Source organism: Coenobita brevimanus, chromosome 16, assembly GCF_032717465.1.
Source record: "Coenobita brevimanus isolate Jiangsu-jjx chromosome 16, ASM3271746v2, whole genome shotgun sequence".
NCBI lineage: Eukaryota > Metazoa > Arthropoda > Malacostraca > Decapoda > Coenobitidae > Coenobita > Coenobita brevimanus.
In genome coordinates this window covers 32,999,149-33,023,148 of record NC_136969.1, presented here as the reverse complement: position 1 = coordinate 33,023,148, position 24,000 = coordinate 32,999,149, and the positions used below count along the sequence as shown (strand labels likewise).

The 24,000-nt window shown below is 42.9% G+C and overlaps 1 protein-coding gene across 1 annotated transcript in view; it reads left to right on the top strand.

Annotated features, from left to right (window-relative positions):
* LOC145391047 (uncharacterized) overlaps positions 1-24,000 on the top strand; it is a 92,224-nt gene that overhangs the window by 55,096 nt on the left and 13,128 nt on the right. The window contains exon 2 of the mRNA XM_080265780.1: positions 21,866-22,074. Within this exon, the coding sequence (XP_080121906.1) occupies positions 21,866-22,074 (209 nt within the window). The remainder of the gene's footprint in view (positions 1-21,865; positions 22,075-24,000) is intronic.

Genomic DNA, 24,000 nt, shown 5'->3' with positions numbered 1-24,000 from the left:
AGACGATTGTATTCACCTTTGAAAAGACATTTACAACTGGAGGGGTTAGATATAGCCTGCCTAAACCCCTTCCCAACATAGATACTCTCCACTGTTTAACAAAATTTCCTGATAGCAAAAACAAGGACGATAGGAAGAAACACTGAGAGAGTGCAACAACCACGTTGTACAGTTAGTCTAAGGCTGTCTACACGATCAGTGGGTACTGCTTGTGTTAGGGTAAGATTAAAAAATGGGAGATAAACATTAAAAAATGAGAGATAAACATGTGAAGTGGTAAACTGAAGCCTTTCCCCCTCATCTGATTCATCACTGTGCTTCGAAACTGATGAGCAACCTGCTCGGATACAACAGGTGACCATTCATCGTGTGGAAGAACTTTATGGTCGAATCCTTGACCCTGCCCTTGTGTCCTTGACCTGTGACTAAAGTCTCAAAATCGAAGTACTCCATCCTTACCTGACTCAACCCATCCTCAAAGTTTGATCCAGAGAAGATCAAAAGTATTTGAAACTGACCTTTCCCTTCGACCTTGACCCTCTAACCAATGGATCAGAAACTAGAAGAATTTCTTATTCAGTTAACTTTAAGCAGTTCCACCAATTTTTGTCCAAATCGAATTATGTCGGTTTGGGTTAAAGTGTTGAGTCTTTGCGTTTTGCTGATTGTCCTCAAAATTAAACCACCTCAAACTTCTCCCTCCCTCAAATTTTCCACCAAGTTTGGTAAAACTGAATCAGAATTGTCGAAATTATCCTTAGCCGATGACATTTAGTTTGACCTCGTTGACATCAAAACTGTCACCTTTTCCTCTAATGGTCCTAAATCGCAATGCTAGATTTGGTGCAGTTCCATCCAATACAGTTTCAGTATCCTTGCAAATAGACAGGCAGAGAGACAGAAGGATAGACGGAAAGACAAATCTGACCAAGCATATAACCCCCTTGTTCTTTAGCTCACGAGTATGATAAGTTAATGTAGATCTCCTCCAAGACAACACCATCTCCCTCTTTGACCATCCCTAGCTATTGTCGTCCAAAAATTAACCCTTCGTCTTGTGGTGGTCCTCAGTCATGTTCTCAAATACGGTACAACTCTATCATATAGTTTTTCACTAAAATGCAAATAGACAGACGAACAAACAGGCAGACAGACAAAAAAAAAGTGTGGGGTGGGACAAAAACATGACCTTTTGGAGCAGACAGCACACTAAAATGATGTTCTCAGTGAAATGTTAAAGCCAGAAAGATTCCACCTTTGCAGAAATAGAAACAGCTTGACCGAGACTGACTACCTAACCTACCTCAGCCTCTGGCAATCTAACAACAGGCTATTTTTTGCTGGTCAATCAATGAGAGAGAGAGAGAGAGAGAGAGAGAGAGAGAGAGAGAGAGAGAGAGAGAGAGAGACAGACAGACAGACAGACAGACAGACAGACAGAGACAGACAGACACAGACAAACAGACAGACAGAGGTATTCTGGTTAAGTTAGTGGGAGGTATGTAGTGACGAAGTGGGGGAGCCGAAATAGAATTAGAAATCGAGCGAGGAGTAGAAATAGACAACTCCCGGGTTGGATTCAGGGTTAGGTAGTTATTGCTGGAAACGTGTCTCGGATTTGTACCCGATTGTTCGTATTTTTAACATGGCCTGAATCGCTAAAATTAAACCAGCTCGTCCTCCAAAGTTCAATCGTGTGTCTTGTAGTTTAAGTACGGATTTGGTGAAAGGCTGAGGACAGTTGGTAGCCTTTTAGTCGCAAGAAAGGGGTAAAAAATAAATAAATCGCCGCATGAAAGGGATCAAGACACGAAAAAATAATTGCCAAACAGGAAGCAGGTGAAGATTGCAGCCCCCACACCCTCCATTTTCTATATTTTATTTTAACTTGCCCGTGACTTCGATATTTTACGGTTCGTCTTCAGAATCGAAATAATTCTTCCTCGTCTACCACCCCAACAACTCCTTAACTTCGGTGCAAATCGGAGCCGTGTTCTTTGAGTTAACCCATTTGCGCCCAGTGTCCTCAATATAGAGAGTACAAAGGAATACAAAGGAAAGCAAACAGCAGCAGACTTTATGGCCCTTTTGAGGCTGCTTCTTACAGAGTAGACTGTGACTACAAGATCTAATTCTACTGTACATGCTGATGGATAAGGATAGTAAAGCAAAGAGGTTCTCCCCGCCTCCAAATCCTCCACTTAATTCTGGCAAGAAAAATTTAGAAAAACCACCATGCAGCATGGAAAAACTGACATGGAAATTTTACAGGAAAGGCTGAAAGGAAAAGTTACATTCTGTAATACTTTATATATAAGCTACCAGTCTGAATAACCTGAAAGAGAAAGTAGTAAAGTAAAATGAATAATCAGATATTAAATAGGGCACGACGTATATGGGTACGTTGAGTTAACAAGGCATCTGTAGACACAGCGTGAAAATTGCACAGTGCAAAGTGTGCATTTTCAAGGATTTAATAAAGAAGGGAACCCCGGCGTAGGGACCTATGAGCTTCGCGACTACGAGGAGACAGGTGGAGGGCAGTACACCTAGCACCCTTCCAGCAAAATCCCTCGCACAGGAACTCTGGGAGCTAATGGGTTAATCTTTCACTCTGACCTTTACCTCAGACGCGGTGTTCACAGAATAATTGAACATCAGATTTTCAACAAGTTTGGTCGTGATCTTACAGAAAACTAGGTTGCATTTTACACACACACACACACACACACACACACACACACACACACACACACACACACACACACACACACACACACACACAGAGTTAACCCCTTCCCACTTCCTCTTTCTCCCACTTCCTACCGACCTCCCCTTCCCCACACAGAAGGGGATAAGGAGGGGGAAGGTTGCACGTACACAAGCTCCCCCCCCCCCTCTCTCTCTCTCTCTCTCTCTCTCTCTCTCTCTCTCTCTCTCAACATCCATGGGCGGTTCAACGACTAGTATAATGAGAGGCGCTCGTGGTTTTTGAGCTCTGATAATGGCTAGAGAGAGAGAAAGGGAGAGAGAGAGAGAGAGAGAGAGAGAGAGAGAGAGAGAGAATTTAGAGGAGATAGTACTGCAGATAACAAAACAAAGAAAATGGGAGAGAATTAGAGAAAATGGAGAGAGAAAGTTTCAGAACTACGAAAAACAAACCCGAAAAAACTGCCTGAAAATGATCCCTTAAAAATTCACAGCTAACCTTATTGTATGACGAAGTTACCCCAAATACCTCGAGTGGTTCATGGAAAGTGTGTGTGTGTGTGTGTGTGTGTGTGTGTGTGACAGACAGACAGAAAGAAAGACAGATAGACTGAGACAGACAGCCATACTAGCAGTGAGATACACCCTTGTACATATTAATTGAAGCAAAATGTGATCTCCATTCATTTCAATCTAATCCTGTTCCATATGCCGTAAAGCCAGCATTTAATCGCAAAAGAGTGCAGTTACTTTGTCATCCAGTATTGCGTCAGCTGCTAAACGTGCTCTGATGATATTAGTGTGATTATGACATCAACCGGTATTGCATCATCTTACTGTGCTCGTGTCAACAGCCGATCAGTTCTAACGCAGCCGTCGCTTGTAATGGATGTAACTCGCAGGAATCGCAGCAGGATCGTTACACTACACGAACACACATCAAAGTCCTACAGGGATATAGCAAAAATTGATGTCAGCCTCGCAACTGTCAGCCGTGGCGTCAAGTTGAAGACGGAGACAGGATCCTTTTCTCCAAAACACAAAGAACATTGTGATCGTAGGAGGAAAACTACTCCAAGAGATGATGTTTATTTACTTCGGAAAAGTAAAAAATACCCTCACAAGGCAAGTGATGCACTGAACAAAGATTTAAGGATAAAGGAATAGATGTCAGGTTTTATACTGTCCGCAGCCTGCTTCTAGAAGCTGGTCGGAAAGCCAGCATCTGACAATGACAAAAAAAACGCTGCTAATGGGAGCTGAAGTACAAGAACTTGACCAAAGAAGATTGGCGTAAAGCAACATTCAGTGATGAAAGCCATTTTTTTGTCCAGGGCGAGTGAAATCAGCATTTTCGAAGGTCACCAGAAGAGAAGCGATTGCCACATCAACCAGAGCATGAAATACCCACAGAAGATGTTGGGGGGATGCATCTGTTATTACGGTGTCGGCTGCTTGCATCGAGTCCAGGGTATGATGCGCTCACAACAGTACATTGAAGTTCTTTAAAGAGGTGTTGTTCCAGAGATGGAAAAACGATTTCCTGAAGGATCTGGAATATTTCAGCAAGATCTAACTCCATGCCATATGTCTGAAATGGTAAATAACTTCATGACCCAGAAGGATATAAAGGTATTGGACTGGCCCGTAAACTTTATGGATCTCAAATTAGAGAAAATCAATGGTCAATTTGCGGAGGTCGCCTTCGTTTAATGGACTGTACGACTGTAAAGTTTATTTGAGTGCTGATTCGGGTCTGGTACAAGGACCCGAAATTCATTAGTTACGGTTCAACTTAGTGGACTCAATGCCAAACAGCGTTCTAATTCTGTTCAAATACATGGGAGGTCATATCATATACTAAAATGTCAGATTATAATGCGATTCTTTGTGAAATAAAGATAAATCTCAATTTTGTATTTTTGATTCTGTTTCAAGTAATTTGCACACGGGTATAGACGGAAAAACAGACTGAGACAGAAGGACAAACTTAGAAAAAGAATCAACGAAGGAGAACAGTAAAGAGACACCGAGAGAATTAAACACGGTATCGAACAGGGAGTTAAAAAGATAAAGAAGAATGAAACGAAGAGAGTTCAAGCTCCAGGCTGTCGACAGTAAGAGTCGCTTAGTGCCACGCCTTGCGCTCGGACTCGACGTGCTTGCAGACCAGTATTCATCGTCCCTTCATACTGAATCACTGGCAAAAGTTTGGTCGAAATCCATCGTGGGGTTCAGGAGATATGCCTTGACCTTTGACCCTTTGTCCTTATTGACCTAAGCAGTTCATCGTCCCTTCATACTATTACCCTGACGAAAGTTTGGTCAAAATCGTTGAGGGGTTCAGGAGATATCGCGCCCACAAGGATAAACTAAGTCGACCCCATGTGACCTTGACCTTTGGCATAATCAATTCATCATCTCCTTATACTGCATCAGTGACAAAAGTTTGGTGGAAATCAGTCGATGGATTCAGAAGATATCTCGCCCACAATAGTGTCACTGACCCACGCATGCACACACGCACACATGGACAGACAGACCAATCAGATAATGCCTCCTCCACCATATGTGCGCAGAGGCATAATGAAGAGGATCAGAGGCAGAAACTAAGAAAACTGTGAAAAAAGGCAAGGGATGGAAAACAAAGCAAACAGCAGAGAATTCAAAACAGACAATCTTACTTATGCCCTTAGAACTATCACGGTTACCTTAAAATAAAAGGAAACTGCCTAAAGTACTTAGAGTGGTCATGAAAATTGGATCATGAAAGAGTCAGACAGACAGACAGACAGACAGACTGACAGGTAGAGACAGAGACAAATTGACAGACAGACGGACAAACAAGACAGACAGATAGGCAAAACGACAGGCAGAAGGACTGACAGACAAAGAGAGAGAACGACAGACAGACAGACAGGCAAAACGACACGCAGAAGGAGAGAGAGAGAGAGAGAGAGAGAGGACTACAAAGGGCAGCAAACAGAACTGATGCCTTTTCACGATTGTTTGTTACAGAGAAGACCATGACTACGATATCTGATTCTGTAAGACATTTATAAGGCTAGCAATGCAAGAAGAAAACAGGGAAAATTAAGATTGCCCCCAAAAGTAATTTAAACTTTAGAAATGGAGTGAAATAGAAAGCACAAGAATGTTTACTGCATCATTAAAATAAAATAAAATATCGTGATTAAGAAAAGAAAAATGGACCCTGATAATGAAAACAAATTACACACACACACACACACACACACACACACACACACACACACACACACACACACACACACACACACACACACACACACACACACACACACACACACTAAAACTCGTGCCTGAAAACAGGGATACGAAAAAGAAAAAAATAATAATACGTTTATCCAAGAATTCGTAGTTGAGCAGAAGAGAGGCCAGTGAAAAGGTTAAACTTAATTACGACTTAGTTCACGCCAGACGTATAGAAACGAGTCCCAGTTTTTCTTCTAACCACTCCTCACCTCAACACTTCCCTTCCTTCTCCAGCACCCCTTTACCACCCTTACCCCCCCTACCCCTTTTCCCTTAAACTCCCTTCTCCCCTTCCCCATTCCCTGACCCCCACAATGAACTCACCCTTCCACCTAACCTCCCTTAATCCTCACAACTTCATTTCCTCTACACTCCTGTCTTCCCCTCCTCTCCCCCTACCCAGAACCCCATCACCAACCAGTCGTTCCACATCAGCTCCCACCCTTCACCCCCACCACCACCCTTCCTTCAACCCCCCTCCTCCCCACGCAAACCTCTGCCACCAATCACCCTTCCTCCAACCCATCCTCTTTCCCTCCTACCCTAACCCCTACTACCAATCGTCTTTCTCCACCACCACCACCACACTTCCCTCGCCACCTCCTACAGCTCACACCCTTCCCTGCTAGAGACATGTTTCCTTGGGGCTTCGCTACCTGGGTAAAAGAATACAAACATTTCTCAACTCCATCCCTGACCTACGAAAGGAGGATGGTTGAACACAAATCAGTTTCAGCGTACATCTGAAGGGTTCGAGTTCAAATGAGCCCGTACCCATGTTAGGCTTGACAGGGTAAGTAGCTCCGTGTTGAAGGATAAATTGCTTGGCCTGGGTTTGAGTGACAGGTGCCGAGAACGAAGTGGCGTTGGTTATCTCGCAACGCCTCTTCCATACGGATTTATTAAGCATTTTATATCTAAGAACTTTCTTGTATGTTCGTGATGCAAATTATTTCGATACTTAAAAAAGATACATGTAGCCTAAAACACAAAGTTAAGGTTGATAAGCATAAGTCGCAATGAAAAATGCACTACGAAAAATCCACTGACATTTAGAATAAGACCAAAAATCTTGTGGCACTGGTTTTGAATGACAGATGTCGGGAACAGAATACCACCGGCTCTGTAAGTGGGGTACAGAGAGAGAGAGAGAGAGAGAGAGAGAGAGAGAGACACACACACACACACACACACACACACACACACACACACACACACACACACACACACACACACACACACACACACGGGGGGGGGGCTGATGTCAAACTTAGCCAGTGCTTCACATGAGATTAGGAAATAAAGGTGGACTGAGTAATGGGCGAACCAACTGTGTCTTTGACACCTAAGAAAAAAAAAGAAAAAGAAAGAATTGTATCTTTTCGTAGCAACTTTACTCACCAATACCTGGCCAGGAAACACGAACAGTACATCGAACTCGAGCCCTTTCAGACAGCGGATTAATTCTTTGTCCATTCCATCAGTTCCTCAGATTTATTTATGTATTTATTTATATATGTACTTTGTTTCGTACTGCCAGGAAAATGTTCTGATACAGGATGGCCCGGGATCTGAGAGAGAGAGAGAGAGAGAATAATTTAGTGGTGGGTGAGTTTGAGTGGCTGATTGTGTGTGTGTGTGTGTGTGTGTGTGTGTGTGTGTGTGTGTGTGTGTGTGTGTTAGAGAGAGAGAGAGATGGGGAGAAGGGAATTTGTAACAGTGAACATGAGTGATACTGGTGTGTAGTAAAGGTTGGGTGTGTGGAAGAGGAGGAGGGGACAGGGACAGACAGACAATCAGACAGACAGACAAAGTAATACAGAGGAAAAGGAATTAGTCAGACAAGAAAGCCAACAGGGTGATGAAAAGAGAGAGAAGAGAAAAAGGTGATAGTACTGCAGCTAAAGAAAAGAAAAAGTGAGAGAGAATTAAAGAAAAAAAGAGAGAAAGCTTCAGAACTACGAAAAAATGAGAGAATTAAAGAAAAAAGAAAACTTCAGAACTACAAAAAATGAGAGAATTAAAGAAAATAAAAAAGAGAAAGCTTCAGGACTACGAAAAAATGAGAGAGAATTAAAGAAAAAAGAGAGGAAAAAAATGCTTCAAAACTACTACGAAAAGCTAACCTAGAGTGACTACCTGAAGAAGAGCTTTAAAAATTTCACAGCTAACCTTATTCTAAAAGCAAGTTGCCCCAAGTATCTGTAAAACAAATGAGAGACAGACAGACAGACGGACGGACAGACAGACAGACAGACAGAGACAGAGACAGACAGACAGACAAACAGAAAAAGAAAAACAGACATGCAGGCAAACAGAAAGACATACGGACAGACAACAAAGTCAGACAGACAGGTAAGGGCCGAGTCAGGGCCAATTCACACTATACGGTTCGTCTCCGTACGGGTTTCGTGCGTAATTGATTTTTACGTAGAAATCATTGAGGCTGTTCATACTATACGTTCTGTTTATCGTTCGTCTTTCGCACGGCATACACTCGTAAGGATCGGATACGTTTGGAAGAAGTCTCTAACGAACGAAGCGTATACGTACGGAAACGTTTCGTACCTCCTCCGGTAAGTGTGAACACCGACACGTATCAGTCACGTTGTGTTTAGGGACGAGAGAGGACTTTTCTGAACTCCATCCTGTTATTGATTCTGGTCGTGGACAGAACTACAAGCAGTCATGAGTGACGAGAAGTTAATAGAACTGGTCAGAGGCTACGAGGAACTATATGACATGAGCAGCAGACAACCATAACCATGTGAAAGAAAAAATATGCAAATCCATTGGAGAGGGATTACAAAAATTAGGTAAGATATTTCACTGTGATTCATTATATTTTAATATAACAATGTGTCAAATGGCATTTTTATCCTTCAGTTTATTCATCACTATTCATAGGCCATCTCTCAACGTCCTATTCCATGTCATTCATTGGCAATCTCACAACATCCTATCCATTACCATTTATAGGCTATCTCTCAACATCCTATTCATAACCATCCATAAACTGTCTCTCAACCCTGTTTACGCCCAAGAAAGAGACCCAGCAGGACTGTTCAGGAATTCTTGAAATTTCCCCCTTTCAAGGAATGCACCTAGTGGAGCATTTCCTCCTTCTCTAGCTTACCGGATCATAGACATATAGTGTGAGGACAGTGTGACATACTGATGGAACGAAACGAACTGTAACCGTACGAAGACGAGCCGTATAGTGTGAATCGGCCCTCAAGGGAAAGAATTTAGGAAACGGAACATTAGTGAAACGATAAAATTAACAGGGTATTAAAGAGGGAGAAAAAACATGGGGAAAGGTGAGTCTGAGAGAGAGAGAAGCTAAGAAAAATAAGTTGGATGATAGAAGGAGCGAGAGAGAGATTTATGGGGAGTTGGGGTGGCTTGTGTGTGTGTGTGTGTGTGTGTGTGTGAGAGAGAGAGAGAAAGAGAGAGAGAGAGAGAGATGGGGGGGAAGAATTACTAGGCTGTCAGTGAAAAAGAGTGATAGTGTTATTTAGTAAAGGTTGGATGTGTGGAAGAAGAGGATGAGGCAGAGATAGATAAACAGACAGGTAGTGTTCGGTACAGAGAGAGAGAGAGAGAGAGAGAGGGTGTTAAGAAAAGTGACAGTATTGCACCTACTAAAAGAAAAAGAGAAAATGAGAGAGAATTAAAGAAAAAAGAGAGAGGAAGCTTAAGAACTACGAAAAACTAACGCAGAGAAACTGGCTGACGATGAGCCCTTAAAAATTCACCTGTAACCCCGCTCTGAGAGGAAGTTGCCCTAAGTACCAGCAGTGGTTCATGAAAAGTAAGAGAGACAGACAGACAGACAGAGACAGAGACAGACAGAGAAACAGGCAGACGGACACACACACACACAGTCAGACACACACAGACACACAGACAAACAGAGCCAGAATGAGAAACAGACAGGCAGACTAACAGAAAGATAGAAGAAAAGACAGTCACACAGACAGATACAGTCAAAGAATGTAAGAAACAAAACACTAGTGAAACGACAAACTTAACACGGTATTAAAGAGAGAGAGAAATCATGGGGAAGGATGAAGAGAGTCAGAGAGAGAAACTAAGAAAAATAAAGTGGATCGTGAGAGACAGACACAGACAGACAGAAATACAGACATAGACAAGCAGAAAGAAAGAAAGATAGAAAGAAACTACGAAAATATGAGTGCTCTTGAAAATAATATAAAGGAAATTTAATCAAGCCTCCCAAAACTAGGTAGAACAAGTAAGATTCAGTACTATAACATAAAAAGAATCGTAGGTAAGAAAATCTAAAAAATGGTCTGGAATTAAAAATATTGAATTGATTACACACACACACACACACACACACACACACACACACACACACACACACACACACACCAGCCTGAAAGCAAGGATAAAACAAGTATCATCTCACGTTTATTCTCGAACTTGCTAGTTGAGCAGAAGAGACTCCAAGGAAAGGAATATACACCGTTCCCAGTTAATGTACACCAGGCGAATATATGCAAGTTCCTCCCTTAGGTTCAAACCACCCCCCCACCCACACTACTTCCCTTCTCTGGCCAACACCCCTGCTCCATCCAACCCCCCACCCCCACATCCTAAAATTACCATTCGGCTAAAACCCTTCCTTAGTTCCTCAAGCCTGATTTTCATCACCTATCCACCCTTCCACCCAACTTCCCCTCACCCCCAACACCTTTTTTCCCCTAAGTAATCTGTTATAATAGGGGGTTAGGAGGAGGGTAGGACAGACACAAGACGGTGAAACAGATTATAGTTGAAGTAGAGACTGGTATGGTGAAGGTTTAGTTATTTAGTACTTATAGCACCAGCAGCTCAGTGGGTTAGAGAGTTTCGCTCTGACCGAAGGGTCGGAGGTTCGCGCCCGCGGTAGACGTCAGGAAGGGCATCCCGTAATGAAGTGCTACACGCTCTGACTTAAGTCCTCTACTCAGGGGCAACGTCTTTGCCCTTATCGAAAAAAATGTGTTACGGCGTAAAAGTCCTAAAAAGTGTTTGCGTGTGATCCACCCCACACACTCTGTGGCAGTCGGGGGGGCCAAGTCCATCTAAATAGTTTCAGGAGGCCTTGGCGGGGGCTCCCAAACTCCCTTCACCCTCCCCGATACCCTGATGCCGGGGTCCCCATCCCCAGCCTACCCTTCCACATAAACCCTCCTCCCTAACCCCCACCACCACCCTTTCCTTCTTTCCCTTGTCTCCGACAGGTAAAGTAGTTACTTTAGTTAAAACATATCGTGTAACAGCAACCCCAAAAGGACAAATAGATCTATTGCTATTTGCTTTCCTTTGTACTCCCTCCTCCCTACTTTAAAGCTCACCATTAGTCCCCACCTTCCCTGCGAAACCTCCCCTCACCCTTTAATACCCTTCCTCTCAGATCTCAGCCCCTTGCCATTACCCAAAGTGAGCACCCTTCGGTACGGAGAGGGACACGGAGTGGTACTTTTGCCTGTTATAAAAGTGCAAGCATCTCTCAACTTCCCCTCTGTTCCCTGAAAAGAGGATGACGGAATACAGAGCAAGTTCAAAACCTTCCTACAATCAACAGGGTCACGTTCAAGGGCTGAGGCCACGACCACAACAACAGTAATGGCCCTTCACCAGCCCCTGCACCTTTACCTTGACAAGCTAATTGTTCAATGGACCTATGAAAAAAAAAAAAAAAAAATCTGGCTTTGAGTTTGAAAGACAGGCACTGTACCAAGAATAGACTCTGGGCCGTATATTATGTGGCTCTGGAGATTTCGCAACTCCTCTTCCATTGCGATTTCTTCAGCACGTTATACCTTGGCACCTTCCTGTGGATTCCTCATGCACTTTTTCGATACTTTAAAAACAGGCGTACCATAAAAGACAGAATTAAGGTTCACTGCGCACAATAAATTTCAGTGAAAAATGTCCTCCAAGTATCGAGTGACATTTACAATACTCTAAATTATGTGGCGGCCCCGGGTCTGAGTGACAGGTGCCAAAATCAGACAATTGCTGGCTCTGAAAGTAAGAGAGAGAGAGAGAGAGAGAGCGGAGTGATGTCGACCTTAGCCAGTGCCTCACATGGCAGTAGAATATGTATGTGGCCTGAATAATACTTGAAATAATTGCCTCGTTTACCTTATGCCATCTTTAAAAAAAAAAAAAAGGAAAGCTTGCACTGTGCACCGCTCAAAAAAATTCACCCTAAGCCCCCCAAACTGTTCTTATCATCCCTAAATCAATTCTTCTCTTCACCTGTTAGGGGAAAAAATCTGTTTCAGACCAATCATAGATAAACACAAAAATCCTCAACTTTGCACTCATCGATAATACGGGCATTCGTGGTACAAAAACAGAAGTGTCCGGCCAGCTGATATGAAACTCTATCTATTGCCAGACGCCTTAATCCCGAAAGGGGTAGCTACAAACAAATCACCTCCATGTCGCCCTGTCCTCTGCCATTTCACTGCCCTGCTCCCACCCCACACCTTTCTCTTTCCTATACTGTACATAAGAAACTCTGCATTCCCGAATACTGTTCACCTATCCTTCATTCAGTCCATTATTGCCCCACAGGGAACGTAGGAACCCGGGACTAGGCTACTCCGGATATTTTAGGCACGAGTAACCAGTTGCTCTTCCATTAGCGGCATTACGTGAACAATAAACCTCAACCACCCCTCGGATGTAGACCTTTTTGGCCCACATCCACTTGGAGCACCTCAAGCCACTAGTCCTCCAGGCGTCTAAATATTGTATAAGGTCAGCCGGGGTAAGGGATCTGCGAAGACCATGAAGGACCCACCCAGTATTTTTTTCTTTCTTTCTCTCTTTTTTCACAGAGAAGGAAACATTAGGTCACGAAATGGGTAAATTTGAGGGAGACCCTAAAATTACAATCTCTCTCTCTCTCTCTCTCTCTCTCTCTCTCTCTCTCTCTCTCTCTTTGCGAGGTGAAAACGTGGATGTGACTAAAAACAGACACAAAACATTCCCTGATTTAATAACAAACCAAATATTAGTCTGATACTGAATGGCCTTACATTCTAGAGGTGCACCAAACATTCAGAGCAATCGCAACGTATCACAAACTGCTGTTGGGTCCTCTCATAGCGAAATAATGAATATCTAACCACGAAAAACAACTCAGACAGTCCGTAATTTTACTTTTTTTAATTTTCTTGCAGTTACGGAAACATTATACTACGAAATGGCTTGGAGTTTGAGACAGTTTATTGCAATCTGCTGCTGTGTTCATTTTTAGCGAAGCGTTTGATGTGGATGTGGATGTGATAGAAAGCGTTAGGGGAAATACATTGAGGTGGTTTGGCCATGTGGAGAGGATGAAGAGCGAGAGACTAACGAGGAGAGTGCATGCGAGTGAGGTGGAGGGGGGAGAGGGAGGGGGAGGCCGAGGATGAGATGGAGGGATCAATTGAATTTGATACATTTATTGAGATACACAATACTGTACATATAAAAATAGTAGTTGTACAATATCTCAAAAGGAAGATGATACTTAGGTAGTCATCTTCCCGAGCCTATTAATGTATTATATTAGATTACAATATACTGTACGTGTGACTGGTCAATAATTTTAAAGTGGACTAATTAATAATCTTATATACAGTAATACATGTATTAAACTGTACAGTGTGCTGTTGTATGTAGTTACATGGAATTTGTTTGAGCATACTGATATATACCATATGTATATACATATTCACGTACACAAGATCGGTGAATGGAATAGGAAACAGAGGTCACAAACAGTAATACATTTGTACACACATAAAACTTATACATAGTGATCTACATATACATCCAGCAAAAACGCATTGTAAATACAAGTGTGAGGCTACAGAGTGTGGGTGCGGGAGAGGGAGGCTGCGGCGACCGGAGTCCCCAGATTATGGGGGAAGGGTTGGGATTAGCAGGTCACCACCAAACCTTACCCCCTCCCCTGGGTCCCCAACCACCAACCGCCACCACACCGCTCCCACGCTGTGCCCTTGGTGTATAGCATACTGTACATATTAGTTTAAAATGTTGTACATTGATTAATTTTGTTATTTCAATAAAATCAATAACTCATTCGATTCAGGTCAAGGTTACAGTATATTCCTTAAATTCTTGCACTTAGTTAGCAACTCTGATAATTTGTTGTTTATCATCCATACAATTTGCTCAGAAACAGAACATAATTGGTGGTTCTTAAATTGTGCCAGTGAGGGGCAGTGGAGCACATAGTGTTGTAGTGTGTGAGCATCGGGCTGGGCACACAGTTTACACTGTCTCCAAGCTTCGGTACCTGCCACACCCAACTGCCAGTAATATTTGTAGCCTAATTTAAATCTGATATATACACTGTCTTTCCATTTAGCACATTGTCTGCCATAAATATAGGTGGTGTTATTGGCAACTTGTACATAGTGTCTGAAGGTTGCACTAGCATTATATATGGCTATTTGTTTCTCTTTGTCACTTTCTAGTTGTTGGCACCTAATACTGGTTTTTATCTGCCTGATGGTCCTTCTACACTGTGTATCTATGTGTTGTTTCTCTGTACCTTTTCTTGCAAGAAGATCGGCTTTTTCATTGCCAGATATGCCCACATGTGACGGTATCCATACAAAGTTAATTTGTTTGTCTATCTCTCTAATGAGTATTTTACACTCACCAACATTTTCTAGTACTGGCTGCTTACTAGTAAGTGACTCCAATGCCCCTCGACTGTCGGTAAATACAAATACATCCTTATCCCCTCCCTGCAGCAGGGTGAGGGCGAATTTTATGGAATACAACTCTGCTTGAGTGGAAGAGACATGGGAGGACAGTCTATAGCAGTACTCCGCATCGTCAAGTCGTCCGTTTTCTGCAAAATTCCTAACCACAACACCACATCCAGCTCTGCCGTCGCTAGTTACCGAACCATCACAGTACACATGTATGGCAGTTTCCCTAGCTAGCTCGTTTATCTCTGCCTCATAGTGAGCTTTGAGTTCTCCCCAAACATACGAATTTTTCTTATGCGGCAAGGGTTTTATAATAACACTAATTCTTCCATCCTGCCATGGCGCCTGTCTGACCGTGACTACAGGGGCCACATCAGTGCCACCAATACTATATGCCTGTAGACGGTTAACCAGTCCCTTCACGTAAACCCTCTTCCTGAGATGACGGGAGGTCCCTGATCTAAGTGCATTATTAATACAAGGCAGTAGTCTTTCTCCACTTTTAGTTCTAAGGTGTCTCACAGCAGACATAGTACTGATTTCATCAATCCTGTCCTTTAAGGTAGGTAGGTTTAGCTCTAGCCTCATTGCACAAATCATAGCGTTTTTAGGACAGTTTAGAATGGTCCTCATTGCTTCGTTTTGGATTTTCTCTAATTTCTCAAGCCTCCCGTCATCAAAGCAAGAGAGTATAGGCCCCGCATAATCCACTACTGATCTTATTGTGCTTATGTATAGCATTCGTAAGACAGGTACTCCTACGCCTCTTCCACTCCATGCGAGAGCTTTAAGTGGTCTTAATCTAGCTTTACACTGAGTTATCAAGTATCTCAGTTCTGCCTCCTTACTCTCGGCCGAGTACCCAACATAAGCCCCGAGGTATTTATAGCTCTTAACCCTCTCTATGTTTACATTATTTACTGTCAGTTTCTCTTCTTTTTTAGATCTGCACATGAACTTGGAATGGAGAGGTATGTAAGAGAGGGGGGGGGGTGAGCTGGGAGCAGGACAGCAAAATGGCGCTGGACAGGGCGACAAGGGGGCGATTTGTTTGTGGCCACGTCTTACGGGATTGAGGCGTCTGGCAATAGATAGATAGATAGAATTCGCCCACACCTGGCCAGGGAAACACGAGCTATACATCTAACTCGAGTCCATTCAAACTGCGGATTCTTTCTCTTACCAGTTCATCAGTTCTGTTTATTTATTTATTTATTTATTTACTTAGTTTATTTATATAACTGTTTAATTATTTACTTTGGTTCGCTTTGCCAGGAAAATGCCGCAAAAGAGAGAGAGAGAGAGGGGGGGGGGCAACATTTGTCAAGCAATTGTGTAATATTTCCTCAAGTTTGCGTCTTGTTTGTGGATAGGTATATTCATTAATATTTGCAACTCAGTGCAACCAAGGAATAATTGAAAACACAGGCTAGAGGACCCGATCTAACAATACTCCCTCCATACCGTAGTCCCATTCGAAGCCTACTAAAACATGCTCCTATGGTGTGAGGGTTGCCTTGGCTGGTGTCTGGTGACTTTGCCCCCATTTTTTTTTTATGGCTACTCACTCATCTTCGTACATTTTCTGGGCCATAAAATAATTTCCAATGCCCTATGAAAAAAATGTAGAAAGCTGTGTCGAGATACGAGGTGTAGATACGTGCATAGAAAGTTTCAGACCAGTTGTCCAGTCAGAAAGGTGTGCAGCCCAGGTAACGAGCGTTGGTAAGAAGAGAACACCTTAACTAACTAAGGGAAACAACAAAAAAATTTTCTGTTTGTGGAATTTAGACAGAGAAATACATCAGAATACATACATACATATACCTATCTATCTATCTATCTATCTATATATATATATATATATATATATATATATATATATATATATATATATATATAAGCACACTTAGGACGGTGAAAAATGTTGCACGAGTCTTTTTTCGAAAAAGAGGGGGGAGGGAATCGTGGTTCATTTTTTAGGGTCGAACTGACAGCCAATACCCATCGTAATCAAATATAATATTGAAAAATTACCACATTCAGCCCGCTGTTAACAATTTTAGGACACGGGGTGTTCGTAGCGTGAGAGAGAAAGAGAGAGAGAGAGAATGAATAGGGATACAAAATGCTAGGAAAGATTAGAAAGATATGTAATAGATATTAGATATGTAATAGATATGTATAGATACATTTATATTTTTATTTTAATTCTATACAGAGACATATCCGTAAATAGCACTCCACTAGAAACTCACCTGGCAATATCAGTGTGTTGCAGGGACGGCTGATTCTGCTGGTGTGGGAGAGAGTGTGACACTGGGAGTAAGGAATGAAAAGAAAGATGATGCATGATAGACACGCTGACTGAACCGTCTCAGCAACACACGAGAAATCGCCCGCTGAAGTGAAAGACGAGAGTTATTTACACACACACACACACACACACACACACACACACACACACACACACACACACACACACACACACACACACACACACACACACACACTCTCTCTCTCTCTCTCTCTCTCTCTCTCTCTCTCTCTCTCTCTCTCTCTCTCTTCGTCATCATCCAGTTTCCCACGTATATCAGTGTGGTAAATGGGGTCCAGGAATAGAAGAGTATTACAGGGCTCTCCATATATAGCACCCCCTTTGGCTCCTGCCTAACAAACAGAATGAAAGAGATGGAGTCAGAGAACCCGTAGAGCTCGTCAGCCTGACTTCATTACTTCCTATACATAGAAAATTTTATTCAGCTTAGAAGAGACTGTTTGAACTTTGAGGGGTTCGATATAGTCTTCATTAACCTCTTAGTACTGTGGTGATCCCCTAAGAAGGATAAAATAGTCTAAAAATATGAGAAAAAAATAAGATACTCAGCTTGAAGGCATCTGGAAATATGAGAAATAAATAAGAAGAAACTCAGCTTGAAGGCGTTAACTCCGTCGCGCCAAGTAAGTCATTTGTATCATATTCTTCCTCTCCTTACGACTACGTTCAGCCTAGAATATATTTTTAAAGTGGGGAGTTAAATACAGCCTTTATTAACCCCTTCACTTCTACGGGACTCTTCGACGCTTAGCCACATCGTTTGATAATGATAATAAGCTACAAAATTACATCCTCGCGTATAAGGGTTTACCAGTGACCATTGACGTAAACTAACATCCATTTACTACACCCCACACCAACCAGCATGTCCGTAGAGCGGTAACCTCTCAACAGCATCCCAGACTCATGGAAAACAAGTGTGAAATTTAGGAGTACAGTTCAGCTTATTCTGTGACACTGATCAACAATTTATCACTAGGGAGAAATTTACCTTAGCCAGTTAGGGGCGACCGTTAGCGAAATGTGGGAATCCATTTAACTCTTTTTTCTTACACTAAATTAGCTCAGATTTTCGTCCTTCAGCGGTTTATTTCACAGAGTTTGAGGGCAGACTAAGCCAATACTATGGCTGTACATGTTTTTCAAAGCAGTTCTTCGTGACCGCCATTATATTCTAGTACTAATCCTTTATTGCAACTGAGCATTCGAGTTGGAGTGACTTCAGGTTAGGGCAAGGTAAAGTGAAAAAGTATATGAATTGGCAGCGCTAGGTATAATCATTCACCCAGATATACCTGAAATCCTCTGAACGTAGCAAGAGTACAAGGGACACGTAATCTTAGTGAAGGGGTTAAAGGGACAAGGAAGAGACGACTGGGAGCCTCTAAGTTCACTAAAGCAAGGACCACCTATCTAGAGAAGAATAATATTAATCTAGACGACTTCAGAGATTCCAAACACCTCTCCCTTGGCGATTATCCTGCATTACAGTTCAGTATCCTCTTACTTCACACCTCTTCCTTAGCGATTTTTTCAACACATTGCATCTCACTGGCTCCGTGTATATTACTGATCCGAACTGCGTCGATAAAGAAGCAACATGAATGACCTACAGGAGAATGTTAAGGTGATATATGCAAAATAAGTCGCTAAGGAAGAGGTGTTGCTGGAGTTTCTATGTCCACTAGAATATAGTCCAAAGAATTTCCCAAAACACCCACTCTCTCCACACAGTGTATTCACTTAGTTCACCACCCTCTTCCCTGCTACCATCTTTGTCCTAACCACCCGCCTATTTTACCCCCTTTCCTCCATCCCAGTACACCCCATCACCCCATCGTCTCCCACCCCATCACCCCGCCACACCCACTCATACCGTCCACTCACCCCCACTCCTAAAATAAACATATAACCAAGCCTAATCTCTCTCAGCAACCAACAATCGATTCCCCTCACCCCAATAACTCTCACCTTTACTACTTTACCTTCACCCCCTTTACATCCCCCCTCTCACCCTGCCCACATTCTCCCCTTACCTACCCACACCTCATCCTCGTCACCCTACCCACCCACTCATTCTTCATCCCATATATTTTCCCCCCACCCTCCTCTCTTATTTTCTCCTCATCCACTCCCACCTGTTCCTCTCTCTCTCTCTCTCTCTCTCTCTCTCTCTCTCTCTCTCTCTCTCTCTCTCTCTCTCTCTCTCAGTGACCTAATAACACTATCGACTTATACATCAAGGACACTGATACAAGCCATATGTCTCACGTATACCACACTTATACTTTACTCCTACTTTATTGATACGATACTTATACTTTACTCATACTGATGTCATGTATGAGGCGACATCTGGTGTATTTTGTTTCTTGACTCTCGCTCCTCCCATCCACCCCCCAACACCCCACCACTTCCATCCATCCCTACTGCTCTCCCTACACCTCTTCCTCCTTCCCTCACCCTCACTCCCTCCCTCCCCTTCCTCCCTCATCTCATTCCTCCCTCACCCCCCCTTCAGCTCCCTCCCCTCCCCAACTCTCATCCCCATCCCATCACATTCCCCTACTTTCCTCTACCCTCATTCCCTCCCTTATTGTCGCTTTCCACTGTGATTCCTTTCCCTCTCACCCCCACCTCCCCACATCCCTCCCCACCTTTTTCCTCTCCCTTTCCACTCCCCTACTTTTTCCCTTCCCTTCCATATCCTCCTCTTCCCTCCTTCCCTTACCTCTCTCCCCTCCTTTCCCCTCTTCTCACCCCCACACCCCAGTGCAGTGTTCCATGCCTCCCTTCTTCTCCACGCACAAACTACTACTTCCATTAACCCCCTTCCCACCCACCTCTCTCTCTCTCTCTCTCTCTCTCTCTCTCTCTCTCTCTCTCTCTCTCTCTCTCACACACACACACACACACACACACACACACACACACACACACACACACACACACACACACACACACACACACACACACACACACACACACACACACACACACACACACACACACGTATCTCTCTCCCCTCTCTCACGCCTCCGACATTTTACAGTACTCTATAGTATGAATGGTACACTAGATCAGAGAGAGAGAGGGAGAGAGAGAGAGAGGTTATTCTGTCTTGTTTTACGCACATCTGTGACTGTCCACCTTATTGTGTTTTCATGTAAATCTATCGTTATTGTTTTCAGAATAAAATTATTAATACAGGTAATGAAACAAAACAACGACTAATGAGATGATAATAAATCTGAAGTAGTATAATATCCAAATTGTCCTGAAATATACCAAAAAAATGAATAAAAAGTGTAAGGTAATACGCGTCTCAAATGCTGATACTACACTCTTCTTACAACAACTTGGCTCAAATTTTCCTTCTTTTGTAGCTTATTTCCCAAAGCCCGTGAGCAGTGCAAGACGATGTTGTGGCTGTAAGTCCTTTACTTCTTCGTGACTGTTATTTTTGTCAAGTGTTAATCTGTTGTTGCCACTGAGCATTCAAGATGGAGAGAAGTCAGTTTTACGCCAAGTTAGAGTGAGTAAAGAAAGCGTTATTACAAGATGAACAGCGTATATTAAAACTTACCAGTGAAGGATTTTTCGAATGGCAGATTAAAATGACAGTATAAAAGCACTCCCTTTTCATGATTTCCTTCAGCATTAGCTAAGACAAGCCTGAATTTATTTTCGATTACCGCAGAGAAATTGGGAGTGGAGCATCTTCTGCATTCTTCTCCTACCAATTTGCCTAACTGCGTTTTTAATCAACGAATCACTTCCGCCTCTGCAGTCCACAAATACAGTCGACCCTTCAGTAAAGTTCATTATAAGGCTTTTCTTAGCAAGCAGTAAGTCTGGTAACCTTTGATTCCGGTAAATCAATACTTTCTGCTATTTACTCCAACTTGGTCCAGAACTGTCATCTTTCCATCTTGAATACTGAGTTGCAAAAATTGACTAACACCAGAAAGTTGATATTCGTTTTCGTTTTCGTTTTTAAAGGTTCCAACATGCTTGCATGTGTCGGCCTTGGTCACCTAATGGCGGCTCTCCATGCTGCACGATCCATTGCAGCCTCCCTGTTCAGTCCCTTAACCCTAAGGTCACACTTAATGACCTCGTCCCATGTCTTTCTCGGTCTACCCCTCATAACCCCACCCCCAATATTAACACTTCTCACCTTCCTCACCCAACTATCATCCCCCATCCTCTCCACATGTCCAAACCACCTCAATCTACCTCTCCTCATCACAACACCAATACACTCCAGTCCCATCCTACCTCTCAACTCTTCCATTGTAAACCCAGGCTTGGTATTGTTATATTCTGCCACTGGACCACATTAAATAGGCTTCAAAGGGACGAAAATCTGGGCCAACTTATGACAGAAAGAGTATAGAGTATACTACACACCGACATAGGTATTACAACACTTCGACGTTGAAAAAGGACCGCAGTCTCTACACCCGCACCTCCTTTCGTACTTGTCTAACATGGGGAAGGGTATAATATAGCTATCACTCTCCCTCCGAGTATAAAGGTCGGTCTTGCAGCTTAAGAAACACCTCATACTGAAGAGGTTAATAGTTCAGGCGTCTATAAAAAGACTTGATTGCGTGTGTTCGCGTATTCATTTGGTTCTGGGAATGCATAGGTTCATTTGTATTCACTAAAACTCTCTCTCTCTCTCTCTCTCTCTCTCTCTCTCTCTCTCTCTCTCTCTCTCTCTCTCTCTCTCTAACCCGTCTCCCGTCTCTTTCTCCCACAGCGTTGACCGAGGGCCTGCGTCTACGAGAATCCGTCATACCGCCCTACAAGCTACGAGGGGAGACTGCCGAGCTACGTTGCGACTACGAGCCCGAGTCCTCCTCCATCTACTCCGTCAAGTGGTTTAAAGACGACGAGGAATTTTATCGCTACGTGCCCAGAGATACGCCGCCTTACCACTTCTTCAGGAGGGTGGGCGTGACCTTGGACGTAAGTGTGTGTGTGTGTGTGTTTGTGTGTGTGGTTTAACTCATATTTTTAAACCTTTAATGTGAAGCTTGGTGGAAGGGTTAAGTCTGAAGAAATAATGCAGTGATATTTACGATTTTGAGAACAATAATTTGTTTTGGGTCGAAGGCATAGCGAAGTACCAGGGACGCAGACTTCCGGTATTGCATCCTCCAAGTGATCCCGTCTTAATTATTTCTGCTTTGTTTATGTGTTTGATCACCTGACCTTTCCTTGTAACCTTCAGCTTATTATTCTCAAAAGCGACAGATCAAACCCTTCCTGTTTTTATTCGTGTGAGATGGAGTCAGGATTCCGTGGGCTGGAATGGTGAGTAAATGACAGCATGGCCCATTTGACTGGAGAAATTTCTGTTAGTTCTCCCTCCGTCATTTTTTTTCCTTGTTCCTTGGATACTATCTTACCTCGTCCTTAGGTGGGGAGAGGTCGAGATGATAGTGACATTGGTGATGATGATGATGATGATGATGTGGTGAGGAGACAGTGGGTATGTAAGAGAGGAGGGTAAATGAAGGTGAGGGTACCTGGCTATATGAGAGAAGAAGAGTCAGTGGGTCTGGGTGTGGGAATAGTGGGTGTGTGGGAATGTGTGTAGGAATGGGTGTACAGTCAGTATGTGAGAGTGGGAATGAGTTAGTGTGGGTGTAGGCGTGGGTGGGCGTGGGTGATTACAGGAGAGTGAAAGTTGGGATGAGTGTGCTGGGGGAGGAGTGAAAGTGTGTTAATTACTTTTATTGTTGGGGATATTCTGTTGTTGTTAATGTACTTAGGTCGGAGGACATGATTATAATTCATGTGTATTCGAGAGGTCATTTTTGTTATTTTTTTCGCTTTCGTTGTTATTGTCATTTTTTCTTACTGTTTTTTTTTAGTTTTCCCGTTTTGTTAGTATTGTTTTTGTTGGTGGTGTTGTTCTCAAGCGAGTGGGGGTAACTTTAGATGGTAGTATGAGAATGCATTGAGTTGCATTTCTTAATTCTGAGGCTCTTTGCTGTCGTAAATATATTCCTGATAACGAAAAGAGGAAAGAAAGATAAAATGAGGGGAAAAAAATCACCCCCGCGCCTAATCATGCATTCAGCCTATGAATTAATAACAGTGCCAGTATTTAAGGAGTGATATATTTGAAGATGGACTCCTGATATCTGTCTAGTTCAGCAGGGCGCTCCTAGAGAAAATATATATATTTTTTTTGAAAGACTGATCATGTTGCGAGACTGATATACTCTCCCCACAGTTCCGTGTTGAAAGGCTCCAAGTTCTCGGCAGAAAGGTAACGCTGTGAATTATATATTGAACTGAATATACTTCTTAACAGGAAATATAGACTCCAGGTACAAAATAGTAACTAGGGAAATACCATACAGAATTTCTGGATTTTAAAATATTCCTTGAACTTAAAACCTGCCTGTTAAACGCGGAAATGGAGACGAGGTGAGTAAGTGTTTTTGAGAATGAGGTGGTTAAAGTGAGTGTGTTTTGGTGTGAGAGGCTGTATTAGAGTGACGACATAGATTGTGAGTTGTATCTGTTTTCTGTGTGTGAGAGTAAGGTCCATGAGGAGAGTGTGTTGTACTGGCACAGTGTGGTGTGTGTGTGTGTGTGTGTGTGTGTGTGTGTGTGTGTGTGTGTGTGTGTGTGTGTGTGTGTGTGAGAGAGAGAGAGAGAGAGAGAGAGAGAGAGAGATATGTGAAGTGAGTGTGCTGTGAGAAAGAGAGGGGTGCGTGAAGTGACTATGTTGTGAGAGTGAGGTGCATGAAGTGAGTGTGTTGTGAGAGTAAGGTGCATGAAATGAGTGTGTTGTGTGAGTAAGATGCGTGAAGTGAGTGTGTTGTGAGAGTGTGGTTTAAGAGGTGTGTTGTGCTTTGGGTGGCTGCATTACATTGA